Source organism: Balaenoptera acutorostrata, chromosome 2 (assembly GCF_949987535.1).
Source record: "Balaenoptera acutorostrata chromosome 2, mBalAcu1.1, whole genome shotgun sequence".
Classification (NCBI taxonomy): Eukaryota; Metazoa; Chordata; class Mammalia; order Artiodactyla; family Balaenopteridae; genus Balaenoptera; species Balaenoptera acutorostrata.
Window position 1 is genome coordinate 59,132,932 of NC_080065.1, and position 14,972 is coordinate 59,147,903.

At 41.7% G+C, this 14,972-nt stretch overlaps 1 protein-coding gene and 1 non-coding gene across 6 annotated transcripts in view; one reads left to right on the top strand and one right to left on the bottom strand.

The window, feature by feature from the left end:
* Positions 1-974: 974 nt before the first annotated feature.
* On the bottom strand, positions 975-4,561 carry LOC102998513 (uncharacterized). Its single transcript, XR_009007101.1, has 3 exons — positions 4,351-4,561; positions 3,456-3,564; positions 975-1,240 (listed from the first exon to the last, which is right to left on the bottom strand). It is a non-coding gene; the product is annotated as an uncharacterized LOC102998513 (transcript).
* Positions 4,562-9,197: 4,636 nt separating this feature from the next.
* BDP1 (B double prime 1, subunit of RNA polymerase III transcription initiation factor IIIB) overlaps positions 9,198-14,972 on the top strand; it is an 88,348-nt gene continuing 82,573 nt past the window's right edge. For all 5 annotated transcript variants that reach the window (XM_007175951.2, XM_057540100.1, XM_007175952.2 and 2 more), the window contains exons 1-3: positions 9,198-9,648; positions 11,897-12,173; positions 14,135-14,244. In XM_007175951.2, coding sequence (XP_007176013.2) covers positions 9,437-9,648; positions 11,897-12,173; positions 14,135-14,244 — 599 coding nt within the window. In that variant the 5' untranslated portion in view covers positions 9,198-9,436. The remainder of the gene's footprint in view (positions 9,649-11,896; positions 12,174-14,134; positions 14,245-14,972) is intronic.

Below are 14,972 nucleotides of genomic sequence, written 5' to 3' on the forward strand. Positions count from 1 at the left end.
AAAAACAATAAACATTAACATATCCACACACACAAAAAAGGCACTCTTAGAACGCAAAGAGTGAATCCTAATGTAAACTATGTACTCTGGGTGATAATGATGTGTCAATGTAGGTTCATCAGTTACAGCAAGGGTACCACTCTGGTAGGGGATGTTCATAACGGGGAGGCTATGTATGAGTAGGGCCAGGGGGTAGATGAGAAATCTAAATTTTTTTGCATCCCTAATTTTGCTCTGCAAAATAAACTCTATTAAGAAAAAAAAAAGGCAGGGGCTTCCCTGGTGGCGCAGTGGTTAAGAATCCACCTGCCAACTCAGGGGACATGGATTCGAGCCCTGGTCTGGGAAGATCCCACATGCTGTGGAGCAACTAAGCCTGTGTGCCACAACTACTGAGCCTGTGCTCTAGGGCCCGTGAGCCATAACTGCTGAGCCCGCATGCCACAACTACTGAAGCCGCATGCCTAGAGCTCATGCTCTGCAACAAGAGAAGCCACTGCAACAAGAAGCCGGCGCACCGCAACGAAGAGCAGCCCCCATTCGCCGCAACTAGAGAAAGCCCACATGCAGCAACGAAGACCCAACACAGCCAAAAATAAAATAAATTTCTTTAAAAAAAAAAAGAAAAAGAAATTCTTTAAAAAAAAAAAAGCACTTATTCCAGAAAATTTTAAAGCTGTAAGTAGAACTCTTACTGAGACCTCATTTAGTTTATGTTCATTTAGTTGCTATTCCAGGTGGTTTGTACTATTTTTTGTAAAATTTTCAAGCAAACTAGTTGATTACAAAGCAAAATTAGATAAATGTATCTCAAATTCTATTATACAATAAAGTTGACTTTAAAGATATACTTTAACAAAGTTTATGACAAAGTTTCTAGATTTATATATAATATCCTGTTACCTGATCATATTACCTCTTTAATAAATTGTACAAATGCTCACTGGTGATAAAAAACAATGTTCACCAATATGTCACATGCATGGTTAGTGCTTTATTCTTTGAAGAATGGTTCTGAAACATCACACTAAGTCAGGCTGAAAGGTAACGTGTAAAATAGTTGTATAAGGATATAACATATGTACTGACTGTTCACGCTACAAAATCTTGATCATAGAGCTTATGATACACTTAGTTAGCGGCAGCACCCAGGTTTTCCAATAGTCATCATTTTTCTCTTGTCTGCATAGACTTCTTCTCATTGGCTGCCTTCTGCTTTTGTTGCATGATCTCAGAGTCCCTATATAGGGGAAAAAGGCTGTAAGTTGTTACAGAAAAACTGATTTTATGTTCTCATTTGTTTTCTATAATAATCCATTCAGTATATTAGAAAACAATTTAAAAGAAGATATAAACTTTCATGTCTTTCCATTTGCATGGACGGAGATAAAATGGGAAGGTGAAGAATGGAAAGGCTTTGAAGTCAGATCTTATTTTGAATACAGTCTGTACTGTTGTCATGACCTTGGATAAATAACCTCCAAGTCTTTTCAAAATTAGAGTAATACATACCAAGTTGTTTTGAGGAACACATACACACACACACAAGCACACCATCTGACATGAGGCAGCTATATGTAGAAATAATGGCAATTAATCTTGGTTGTCAACAAAGTTAATTCACTATAAATTTTTTCGTGAATGAAGGGGCATTTCAGAAATCTTCTAGATATCCTAAGTGGTACCTAGGATTAGGACATAGATGTTATGAATCAATTCAGTTTCTTACAAGCCAAAAAGCAGGATATTCAGGGCATTTTCTTAACCCTTTGTGTCTCTGGCTGAACCTTCACATACTGTGAACTAAAACCAGATTACTTGGGCTGGATGGTCCATGAGCCCATATTAAAAAATATATTAAATGTCTATGTATTCAACACCTACTATGTGCTAGGCACTTTGCTGGCTCTGGATTAAGTCCCACAACAACCCTGAGTTATTGTCACTATGTTTCAGATTAAAAAAAAAAAGTTAAAGGCTTAGAGCTAAATAATTTGCCCCAAATCACATAAAAACTAAGGTCTGTTCAATTTCAAAGTCCAGGCTCTTTCCTATGTTGTTATTGCATATATTTAGTATTAGATTTTAATTCAGGATGAGTAGCTCTGTCCATGTTAGTAAGACATTTCTGAGAGGCCAATAGCAAAAACAAGGAATGAGAAGGAAGGAAAAACAAGACAGCTACAAAAAAAAATGAGGTGTCCTGAATAAAAACAGTAATAGTTATTTTTCTGTTTGTAACCAAACTCTGCTGTGCTTGCTGTATGATCTTAGTAATGTTATTGAAGTTCAGAGCCCCAGTCTCTCATTGCATGTATTGGGGCTAATAGCACTTTTCATGATTATGATGAATAGAGGTAATAAATATAGAGCATCTAGCACAGAGCTTTGTAAGCAGTGGGTAGTCATTGAGCAGTGACTATCCCTGAGCCAAGCTACACTAAGTTTCCCAATAAAAATATTATTTCAGGGTTACTGATCTGTACCATTCCACTGATTGGTTCACTTCTACTCCAATGTAAGTAAACAAATTTAAAGCAAAGCTTATCACTTTAACAATAAATGTCATAGAAAGACAGTGTGAAGTGATAATTAAGGGCTTCAACTTCATTAAACTCTGACTGCATATCAGAATCACCTGGGGAGCTTTTAAAGTCAGGTTTAACTTAAGTATAATAAAATTTACCTAGAGCACCTTTTAATGTCCAGCCCCACACCAATTAAATCAGGGCTGGGTGTGAGGCACAGGCTTGAGCAGACATCAAGTTTTCCCAGGTGGTTCTAATGTGCAGCCAGCCTTGAGAACCACAGAGAAGCCAGGATGGGGCCTGTGTAGTCAATTCTTCACCTCGCCTCCAAGTTTCACATGAACAACAAAATTTGATTTTAGAATAAAATGAAATTTGGCTAACTTGTTTTTAGAAAGATGAATGTTTTTTTTGAAAAAATCTTAAGCTGTAGTCTCAAAGTACTGATATTTCTGTAGCAGTTTTGTATTGTCACTTGTATGTCAAGACAGTGCACCTGCATTCTCTCCAATCCAATGGATCTTCATAAGTCAATATAACTACATATACTTTGTGTCTCTTTCACAAGTTATCAATATAATTGGTGACCTGTCATCCAGACTAGTATGAGTAGGATGTCTGCTTGGAAAATGTTCACCCTCAGCACCTAACAATGTCTTGCACATGGAAGCTAAATGAAATTCTTATGTTTGTGGTGGAGTTGCATGAGATTCTCTGCAAGACAAATTATAGCTTGAGAGCTTTAAATTCTTCATCCATGGGTTGGGATAATGACTACCGCTTATAATTTTAGTATGCCTGGCACACAACAGATATGCAGCTGTTACCCCTTCCTGCAGGCCTAGTTCTACTAAGGATTTAAAAACTGCTTTCCATTCTCCAAAATGAAAACTTCTGTGACTTGAGAATTCCTTTAGTATAACTCACCTCTGTTTCCTCTGAGAGGCACTCAAGCTATCCTCTTTTCTTTTTCCCTTACTAATTTCCTGGGATTTCTTCATGTTTTTCTGGCGGGCAAGTTCTCGTTGATTTCCGCCTACAAAGAGAAATAGTGATGTTATTTTTCCATCTCCAAAATTAATAATTCCATTCTAAGGGTCTTATTTAAATGCATCTGAAGTTTGCTTTTTAAGAGATAAGCCAGCAGAGTACTGCACTGAATGGTGTTCCGGGGATCTGACAAGGAGGAAGCTTAAAGGTAAACACTGAAGTTCCTGACAGTTTTATGATACCAGTTAAGATGTTCACTGGCTATAAACACCAGATCTCTTAAAAGAGGCGTTCCAATCGTCTGTCTCTATGGGCCAGTATTCCAAAATAAGTTCTGGCTTTTGAGAGGTGTGGGTGGAGAGAGAAAGATACACCACAGATTACACCTCGCACGCGTTGGCCCACCATAATTCAACTGTTAAGCGAGCATTACAGATGCCTGTAAAACATTACCTTCGAGGGCCAAACAAAAGAACTAGAGAGGAGACTTACAGCTCCCTGTCCTCGTTAGGCCTCACGACCTTAAGTATTAAGTACCAGCTATAAACCACCTCCAGACCAGGGTCCCTCCCGGGGCTCCACACACCTCGCCACCGGGGAGGGGTTCCTTGCCGTGTAAACTCGCACCCGAGGGGCAGGCACCTGCCCGACCTTTCAGGCCGGACCGGAGCCAACCGTCCCTCTCCCTCTGCTGACTAAAAACCGGGTCACCACCGCGCCGGACGGAAGGGGTTTCACCAGCTGGCCTCCGCCTGCCCGCCCGCCGCGCCTTGGAACTCGACTTGCTCGCCGGACGCTCCCCGCCGCTTCCCCTACCCGTCCGTATACTCACGGGCCATGCTGACCACCGGACCGAGCCTGGAAAAGAGCGACTCGGAAAAGCAACGACTTGCTCGCACGCTCAGCGGCCGTCCCCACCCGTCGATCTGGAAGCCTAAGCCCGCGCGGGCCCTCAGCAGGGATACGCCTGTGCTCGGTGGACGGCCCAGCCCGACGAGGCCAGACAACAGCAGTCGGCGTGGCCGGCGAGTGACTGCGCGTGCGTGGCCGGGAGGGCGGGGCGGTGCCCGACTAGGGCCCAGGAGCCGCGGCTCTGGGGTTAGTCATCCGACCCCGGCGCCTTTCGGCCGTGCAATTTTGCTAGAGTCGAGAAAGCAGGCTCTGTGTCTGAGCGAGGCATAGACGTGTGTGGATTTTCCCTCTGTGTACCGGTCACTGGGACTTAACCAGCCCCTATTTTTTGATAACGACGTTAAACAATACAATATCTAACTTTTCGAAAAGGAACGTTGCTTTTTTTCATCCCGTTGCAGAGGCGGGAAGGGGAGGAAGGGGACAGAACAGATTGAGGGTTAACTCTTTGAAAGCCAGTGTTGGCCCTTCATATTTTCCTTCTTTATTCACGCACCAAGCCTGCAAGGTAGACTTCATTGTTCTCATTTTATGAAACAGGCGGCTGAGACTCTGAGACCAGAAGCGCTGACCTAATAGGTAGGGACGGGTAGAAATAAGATTCAAATTTAAAACGGACTTCAAAGTCTGTTCATTTCCCGTTTGATCCCAGTGCCCTTGTCACTCGACAGTACTTTAGGAGTTCTGTGGCTCTGTGCCTGGGTTGTGTGATGGGGAGAGAATGCTAGGGAATGCAGTCTCACCACGAATTCAGAATAGCCCAGAATAACCTTAAACCTATGTGAAAGCTATGGAGCATCTGCCATTGCTAGAAACAGATGTGTAAAGATGCTTGATACTTATTTTCTTCGTCTATTCCGTTAATTATTACAAACTGAGAAATGTATAGAGTTAGTCTGGACACCCTGAAATAACCTTTTTTTAAAAAAAGTTTTTAATTTGGAAGATTTCAAACGTATACAAAAGTATAGAAAATACTATAATGGACCTCCAAGTATATAAGACCAAGCTTCAACAATTTTTATTTCATCTCATAAAAATTACCTGAGGGTTCTGGAGATGGAATGTCTGGGTTGAAAGCCCAGCTCTCCCAATGAGTAGTTATGTGAACTTGGGAATGTCATTTCATTGCATTAAAGCTTCCTTATTAGTAAAATGGGAAGGTAATTGTACCTCCTTCATTAATCAAGTTAATATATGTGAAGTAGTAAGTGCCCAGCACAGGATAGCACTCAACATATTAGCTATACTTGTCATCATTCTTTCAACCTCAGAGAGCCTTTCGTGCTTATCACTCTCCCTACGTCCCACCCCTCCTCCTCAATACTGCTTACAGGCCAGGTGTCTCCACTTAGGGACCTCTTCTGCAGTAACTTGAGCAGGGGAAAAGATTGACTTTCTGGCCAGGCTCTTTATAAAGAGACCATCTAAAGAGGAAGGGAGGGAAGGAGTTTGGGATTGAACTTAAGTAGAGTTGTTTCTGTGTGTGGTCTTAAGAGTCTAATTGAGCTTTTTCTTTGCAACTGAAAATATAGTTTTTGAGTTGTAGGGATACACATGATGTATCCCATGTATACAAGAAATGTTGGGTGTGTCTGCCAGAGAAAACTGGAGACTTTTAAAATTACTATGATGCCGTTAAGACTGTACAAACTAGGAGGAATTATGTGACCGCCCAAGGTCACACAGCTAGCCGTGAGCTGAGCCACGATCAAAACGTGAGTCTCAGAATTATTTTAAAATGATGAATTGGGCGATTGGGATTGACATGTATACATTGATGTGTAATAAGAACCTGCTGTATAAAAAAGTAAATAAAATAAAATTCAAAAATTCAAAAAAAAGACTGTACAAACTTGGGATGTGTAACAAATAGCTTATGATTTTATGTTAAATAGTAAAATTGAATCTGACTCTGTTCCCATCCCTTTACAAATGGGAAATTAAATCCTAGTCATTATTTACTTCTTTACCTGCAGAATTGTGGGAGTACCATAGACTCTTAGGTGAAACAGAGAGTTTGGGGAAAGGCCTTATGTCTTCAGTCTATACCGGAATATGTTGTTTAAAGCTGTATGGTTCTGGCAGTAGCTCCAAGATTCCTGAGATATCTGCAGCAGGGGTTATTTTTCTCAACTCCTTGGGCTTCCTTAGGTGTGTTTGAGGTCCTATTCCCTCTCCAGAGTACTGGAGGGAGCCCACAGACCTCCATTTCCTTCCCAGTCTTGAAAGAATCTTTTCTCTCTGTACTTTCAGCCTTGCTTTCCTACTCTTAAAAACACTTGTCTCTCTTCTTTCTCCTTCTGGATGACCTAGCAATCTCTTCAGTCAGTTCGGGATTTTATTTCTTTGACATTTTGTCATTAATGTAGCAGGATGTTCTTGTAGAATTTTCTTCTCCTTCCAAGAAGGAAGTCAGGCCTTTGTTTTCCATGAATCAGGGGAATTGTATTACTGGTTCAAACACCGGCCCATAATCTCTAGAGTCAGCCTCATCTCTGGACATTTTCCCTCTCATCATAGAGGACTTCCCTAACCACCCTACATAAAGTAAGCCAGCCTCCCATTAACCTCTGTCATATTACCCTCTAAATTTCTTTCATGGCATTTAATAATTCTTAAATTATCTTGTTCATTTGTTGAATTTTCCTTTCCCACACAGAATGTCTTGCTTATTGCTCTGTTGCTCCCTCCTGAAGCAGATTAAGAATGCTCACGTTAATTCACAAAGTTTTGGGACTAGCCTGGTGGTCCAGTGGGTAAGACTCTGAGCGCCCACTGGAGGGGGCCCGGGGTTCGATCCCTGGTCAGGGAACTAGATGCTGCATGCACGGCACCAGTTAAGATCCTGCATGCCGGGACTTCCCTGGTGGCGCAGTGGTTGAGAGTCTGCCTGCCAGTGCGGGGGACACGGGTTCGAGCCCTGGTCTGGGGGGATCCCACATGCCGCGGAGCGGCTGGGCCCGTGAGCCACAACTGCTGAGCCTGCATGTCTGGAGCCTGTGCTCCGCAACGGGAGAGGCCGCGATGGTGAGGGGCCCGCGCACCGCGGTGAGGAGTGGCCCCCACTTGCCGCGACTGGAGGAGGCCCTCGCGCGGAGACGAGGACCCAACACAGCCATAAAAAAATAAATAAGTAAATAAATTTAAAAAAAAGATCCTGCATGCCACAATGACGATCCCAAGCACAGCAACTAAGACCCGGTGCACCAAAATAAATTTTTAAAAAATAAATATTTTTAAAAAGTTCCATGTTTCTCCCCAAATGAGCCTAATAACATATTTTTTTTTAAAATATTTATTTATTTATTTATTTATGGCTGTGTTGGGTCTTCGTTTCTGTGCGAGGGCTTTCTCTAGTTGTGGCAAGCGGGGGCCACTCTTCATCGCGGTGCGCGGGCCTCTCACTATCGTGGCCTCTCTTGTTGCGGAGCACAGGCTCCAGATGCGCAGGCTCAGTAATTGTGGCTCACGGGCCTAGTTGCTCCGCGGCATGTGGGATCCTCCCAGACCAGGGCTCGAACCCGTGTCCCCTGCATTGGCAGGCGGATTCTCAAATACTGCGCCACCAGGGAAGCCCCTAATAACATATTTTTAAAAAATTTTACAAAGTTTTAACCATAATTTTTTCCTTTTTTTCTTCTTTTTAAACTTTTGGCTGTGCCGCGGGGCTTGCGGGACCTTAGTTCCCTGATCAGGGATGGAACCCATGCCCTCAGCAGTGAAAGTGCGGAGTCCTAACCACTGGACCGCCAGGGAATTCCCATTAACTATAATAATTTTTGAACAGGTATTACATTCACATTAAAAACTAAACAAGGATATACAGTGAATGTTCTTTTTTCCCACGTTGTGTTTCCCAGAAACGCAGTTCCCTTTCTAGGAGTTAACTATTATCACTTTCTTCACACTTTAATTTCTAATCTATGTTCTACTCATTTTAGAATTAAAAAAAAATAAATTTATTTATTTATTTATGGCTGTGTTGGGTCTTCGTTGCTATGCTTGGGCTTTCTCGAGTTGCGGTGAGCGGTGGCTACTCTGCGTTGTGGTGCGAGGGCTTCTCCTTGTCGTGGCTTCTCTTGTTGCGGAGCACGGGCTCTAGGTGCGCGGGCTTCAGTAGTTGTGGCACGTGGGCTCAGTAGTTGTGGCTCGCGGGCTCTAGAGCTCAGGCCCAGTAGTTGTGGCGCACGGGGATCTTCCCCCTCCAGGGCTCAGGGCTCGAACCCATGTCCCTTGCATTGGCAGGCAGATTCTTAACCACTGCGCCACCGAAGCCTCTCATTTTAGAATTTTTAAGCCTTAGGGATGTGCTGATGAACAGGCAGTGTTCTACAGGACCCTCTTAAAAAAAAAAAAGCCAGCAATTTGTTTTTGTTTGTTTTTTGGTTTTGCCAGCATTCTCCCCCCCACCCCCACCCCGCCTCGCCGCGCAGCTTGCGGGATCTTAGTTCCCAACCAGGGATGGAGTCCGCACCACCCCCAGTGGACGCGCGGAGTCTTAACCACTGGACAGCCAGGGAAGTCCTACGGCCAGGGATTTTAATAGTTCCTGTAAAAGTTTGGGCTGAAGGACTGATTACCTCCTTCCGCTCTTTTGAACAAATCCTGAGGAACCCTGGAGAGGTAAGAGTACACCGTCTGGCGTCTCAATTTCCGGTTCGCAGGTAACCCAGGCTCCATAACTTGACGGTTACCATGGCTCCGGTGCTGTGCGTCATTCCGCGGCGCTGGATGATGACGCAATCAGTTCCGGCGCCCTCTGAGGGCGGGGGAATAAGGTACCGGGGGAAACTTAGCTATTAGTGTAGCAGGGTCATGAAGAAGAGGCGGCGGCGGGAGATCGGAGGCGGCGGCGGGGGCGTGAAACTGCGGTAGCTGCCCGCTGGGCTGGTGGTGTGGCTTTGTGGGAAAGGCTTAGTTTCTAAAGCCCTCTCCGGGCAGCGGCCGGGGCTCGGGGTTGAGAGCGGCCGTGGGGTCGCCTCCCCGGGCCCCCTGGCTCCGCCATGTTCCGCAGGGCACGCCTTAGTGTGAAGCCCAATGTCAGGCCTGGAGCAGGCGCCAGGGGCTCCACCGCCCCCAATCCACAGCGTGAACGAGAGGCTCCCAGGCCGCCGGAGCCTGCAGCGGCCTCTGTCCCGAAGCCAGCGGAATCCACAGATGTGCCCCCAGTGGACTGCGGGGAAGCGGAGCCCCGAGAAAAGACTCCCAAGAGCAGGTAAGTACTTGCAGAGGGGAGCATTTTCATCTGCCCCGCCTCTCCGGGCGTGTCACCTGGAAGCTGAGCAAAGAAACTTTACCGTAGAAGTACCCCCTCGCTTGTACTAAGCCTGACAGTTGAGGCCGAAGAACACACTGCCAACTGTAGTTGGTCCCTCTAACTACGGTGTGGCAAGTGTGGATTTTGTTACAGCGTGTAGATTCTCGGGGAGGGGACCATGTCTTCAAGTGGTGGTGGGAGGAATCCAGGTCCAGCAGTCCAAGAAAATCCACACGTGGTACTATTCATTAGAGCATTTAGATTACTGCAGTTTTCATTCTTTTGGAGTACTTTACGGGAGTAAGTTGTCTTTTTTTAAATCTTGAAAACATTTATTTTTAAAAGAAGTGCAGTGTTACTTTGATTCTGCTGATTTATGTCAATGGAAAGGAAGTCTGGTTACTTATTTTGATTTGAGGGTGTGCCCCTTTAACTATGGTGACCATGTTTTCTGAACAGAAAAGCATGTGTCATGTACCACATTTAGATTCAGGATTCTTCTTCTTAACAATTTATGGACTTTGCCCAGGCAGAATGTACTCATCTGCAAAATGGGGATAATGTAACTCTTGCTTCGGAGAGTTATTGTGGAGATTAGAAATAACTGATATAAACTGTCTTGCACAGGACATGACAGAATAGTTGCCTACCTTTAGGTGTTTAAAGGTGATGGAGCAAAGTAGTTAAAGTTAAGACATGTTGAGCTAATAATGGCCTCTGTTTTTATACTATAAATGTGAGGAAACCAGTGAAAACCAACCCTATTAAATAACAGTGAGATGGTATAAATTTATACTGTGACAGGAAGGTGACAATTTTATTCTTTTCTCTTTTGGCTTGGCTTCTGTTGACCTCAGCTGGTGCTGAGTATAGAGTATTATTTTGATAGCTTAATGATGCTTAGTAATTTCCAAGTTTCTTACATGAATTTGTTTCAGAATTTCTTCCAACAGTGGAATAGAAATACCAGTTACTGTTAAATTAATAAAGTTCACAGAGATCCTGTTAACTACATGTGAGTGTATGATTATTGATAATTTAGTAAATTACTTATTCTGTAGTCTTGCGACATTTAAGCTCAAGGATATTGCTTTCTTAGACTTGACATTTAGGGACTATACTTGGTTTTTTATCATGTGTTTCCTTTTTTTTTTGGTGGGTCTTTGCTAATTGTAAAAATCCATAGGGTATATGTTCTGTCCTTATGCATTCATCTTGATTGGGTGAAATGCAAATGGCACATGTATCACATTATAAGGGCTGAGATAAGAATTTAAATTGGATACTTTTTGGAAAAATTATTCTGTAGGTTTAGGCATTTTTTCACTTTTATATACAACTAATCATAACATATGAAAAAAGTAGACTGCTTTTAATTCTTGACTTATACCCTCTTAATTTGCTTTCAGGCCATTCCTGAAATATTTATATCCAATCTGAATTTGGATATGTAATTTGAAGTGACTGAGTACTTATTTTGAGTGAAGAGTTTATTTTGATAGCTGAATAAGTAGAGTTATACCTGACAAAAGATAAATGATTTTTGCCTCAAACAGAATTTGGTTTGATTAATGTAGCTAAATGAATGTCTTCAAATACTGCAATACAAATATTTCAGAGGTTTGATATTTTGTTTGGTTTAACTGATCTCAAGTTGATAAAGTAAAATGCCAAAAATTTAGATCACTTTAGGAAGTGTCAATGTGGATTATAAACTTAATTTTATAAAACAACTCTCATTTAATGGTGTACAGTCTGTAAAAATACTGAATCACTATGCTGTACACCAGAAACTAATATAATATTGTAAATCAACTATATTTCAATTAAAAAAATTTTTTTAGAGCTATCAAAAGAAAAAAAACCTCTCAGTTATCGAGTAATTCAAATTAGGCAAATTAAGCTTTGTTTTGTAACTTAGGTTTTTTGTTTGTTTTTTGAGGTACCTAGCATGAGCATAAAATTATGTGCTATAATGTTCTTAGGGATTTGAAGTTTGAAAAGGATCATCAGTCTTCATTAGAATTCCATATCTGTTAAAAATATGTACTGAACAAAAATTTTATTGCAACCACTGTTTAAGTCATTGATTATTACTAATGAGATTTTGCTCTTTTGGATTTTTGTCAGACTAGTTGTTAAGCCTCAAATATTTAAAAGAAGATCCATGGTGCCCTTTTTTTTTTTTCTTTTTAAATTTCAACAGTGATGAAAAGACTGATGGTGGGAAGGATGTTGAAGAATCCAGTAAATCTTCCTCTACCGTTTCACAGAGAAGAAAGCGAGTATCAAGTACTTTTAGTCTGGTTAAACCTAGTGTCAGTGTTCCTTCAGAACCTCATCCTTTATCTACAGTTAATCAAGAAGCTTCACAGCCAAACCCTGTTCCAACAAAAGAGAAACAGCCATGCTCAGACAGATACCGGATATATAAAGCCCAGAAACTGAGAGAAATGTTAAAAGAAGAATTGAGGAAAGAGAAGGTATGGTAGAAAAATCAGAATTCTGATTGTTGCCTGCTAGATTTCTGTTTTTATGTTAGGCATCATTTGGAGGAAGAACAAGCATCTGTAGCATTTTGATGAGGGAAACAAAACCAAGTAACATCCCTTATGTTAATAGAATATCCCCTTTTGTTTGTTTGTTTGTTTTTTGCTGCCCAGATCTTTCCCAACCAGGGATTGGACCCGTGCCCCCTGCAGTGGAAGCGCAGAGTCTTAACCACTGGACTGCCAGGGAAGTCCCACAATATCCCCTTTTGTTAACAGAACGATTGAGAAGCACCATAGAGTTAATAAGCTATTTTTTCCACGATATTAATTTTTGCATATTTTTTTCATCTATATTTCATTGTTTTTGGCGGAGGCCACAAATAGAAGTTTTACATGTGTGCACACAGGTATACAGATACACGTACAGATGTATTTATAAACTAAACCTTCAGTGAGATTTTTCGTGAAAATGTTCAGTTGACGCGAGTTATATTCATTTGAATTAAGACAAGTGTAGTTGAACAAAATGAATTGGTGATGTTTTCTAAATTGACAAATTTAGACTAGTGTCTAGCAAATAGTAAGAGCCCGACAAATGTCAGCTCTTATTATTAATTTATAGAATGCCCCCCTTTTTTTAACTAAGAGGAAGGCACTTATCTTTTTTTGTTTTTAATTAATTTATTTATTTATTTTTGGCTGTGTTGGGTCTTCGTTTCTGTGCGGGGCTTTCTCTAGTTGTGGCAAGCGGGGGCCACTCTTCATCACGGTGCGCGGGCCTCTCACTATCGCGGCCTCTCTTGTTGCGGAGCACAGGCTCCAGACGCGCAGGCTCAGTAGTTGTGGCTCACGGGCCTAGTTGCTCTGCGGCATGTGGGATCTTCCCAGACCAGGGCTCGAGCCCATGTCCCCTGCATTGGCAGGCAGACTCTCAACCACTGCGCCACCAGGGAAGCCCGAAGGCACTTATCTTGGTGCTTTTTTTGTTTGGCTGTGCCACACAGCTTGCAGGATCTTAGTTTCTTGACCAGGGATTGAACCCACGCCCTTGGCAGTAAAGCATGGAGTCCTAAGCACTGGACCGCCAGGGAATTCCCCCTTGGTGCTTTATATTCATTATCTCATTTAAATATCTCAACTGTGTGAAGTGGCTATCACTATTTACACAGGAGGAGGAGGAAATAAGCTCAGAGAGGTTATTTGCTATGTATCCAACATCAGTGGAGGATATGGGATTTGAATTCATATCTTCTAAAATCTAAGCCTCTAAAAATGTTCTCTGTTTTATAGAATCTGCTTAATTAGATTTATTTGGGGGAATTAAAAATTAAACATTTGCTTCAAGAATTTTATAAAATATGCAGAACTCCAGTTCACTACAGGGCAAATAAAAGCTATGTATAAATTTTCAGTACACTATCGTAGTTAGTCAGCATCAGTAAGCATGATTTTATACATTGAGCTTTTATGTAGTCCCAGTCACTTTATTTATTTATTTATTGTTTTTTGGCTGTGCCACATGGCACGCGGGATCTTAGTTACCTGACCAGGGATTGAACCCTGGCCCCCTGCAGTGGAAACCTGGAGTCCTAACGACTGGACCGCCAGGGAAGTCCCAAGTCCCAGTCACTTTAGTGTTTTAAAATCCCTTTATGTACTACAACTTTTTAATATTCAGTTTATAAAATTTTTCCTCAAATTAGGCGTAATTGTGATAGGAATAGTGTTCAAGCGTTTGCAATGAATGCAACAATAGGCTGTATACTTAAATATATACATCTAAAATTCTTCGTTTTTAAAATTTTTTTAAATTTATTTTTATTTTTTTGGACTGCCAGGGAATTCCCCTAAAATTTATATATTTATAAAATAAAGTAAAATTTATATATTTATAAAATATATAAATAATATATTTATAAAATAAAAGTATCTCTGTGTGTTTGTGTATCTAGAAGCAGTGGAAAAACAAATATGCTGTAAATGAAAGTCAGAGGCCACCAGATCGTTCCAAAATGACTATGAGAGACTTCATATATTACCTGCCAGATAACAATCCAATGACGTAAGTAAACTTTATTTCTATTTTACTTTCTTTGAGTATATAGTGATTTAAGTAAGTATCACTTTTAGAGTACAGTTTCATGTTTTCCAACAACATGTTGACAAAATTTATAGCACATATGATGTTTTTTTGGATAAGAATTTTATAACAAAAATTAGTGGTATTTTGGACTTCCCTGGTGGCTCAGTGGTTAAGAATCCGCCTGCCAATGCAGGGGACACGGGTTCGATCCCTGGTCCAGGAAGATCCCACATGCCGCAGAGCAACTAAGCCCGTGTGCCACAAACGAGCCTGCACCCCAGAGCCTGTGAGCCTGCGCCTCAGAGCCCGTGAGCCACAACTACTGAAGCCCGTGTGCCTAGAGCCCGTGCTCCGCAACAAGAGAAGCCACTGCAGTGAGAAGCCCGCGCACCGCAACAAAGAGTAGCCCCCGCTTGCCGCAACTAGAGAAAGCCCGCATGCAGTGATGAAGACGCAACACAGCCAAAAAACAAAAAAAACAAATTAGTGCTATTTCAAGTAACTTTTCTTGGGATGGTAAAGATGCCCTTTACCTCTGAGATTAAAAAAAAATTTCTTTTGTTATATTACCGAGATGTAGTAAAACCAACTAAACAACTTTTCTCTAATCAAGTTTGCCATTTACATTTCTTACATACTATAAGGTGATCTAAAGGGGTGATCTAATTTTTTTTTTTTTAAGATTTATTGATTGATTGATTGATTGA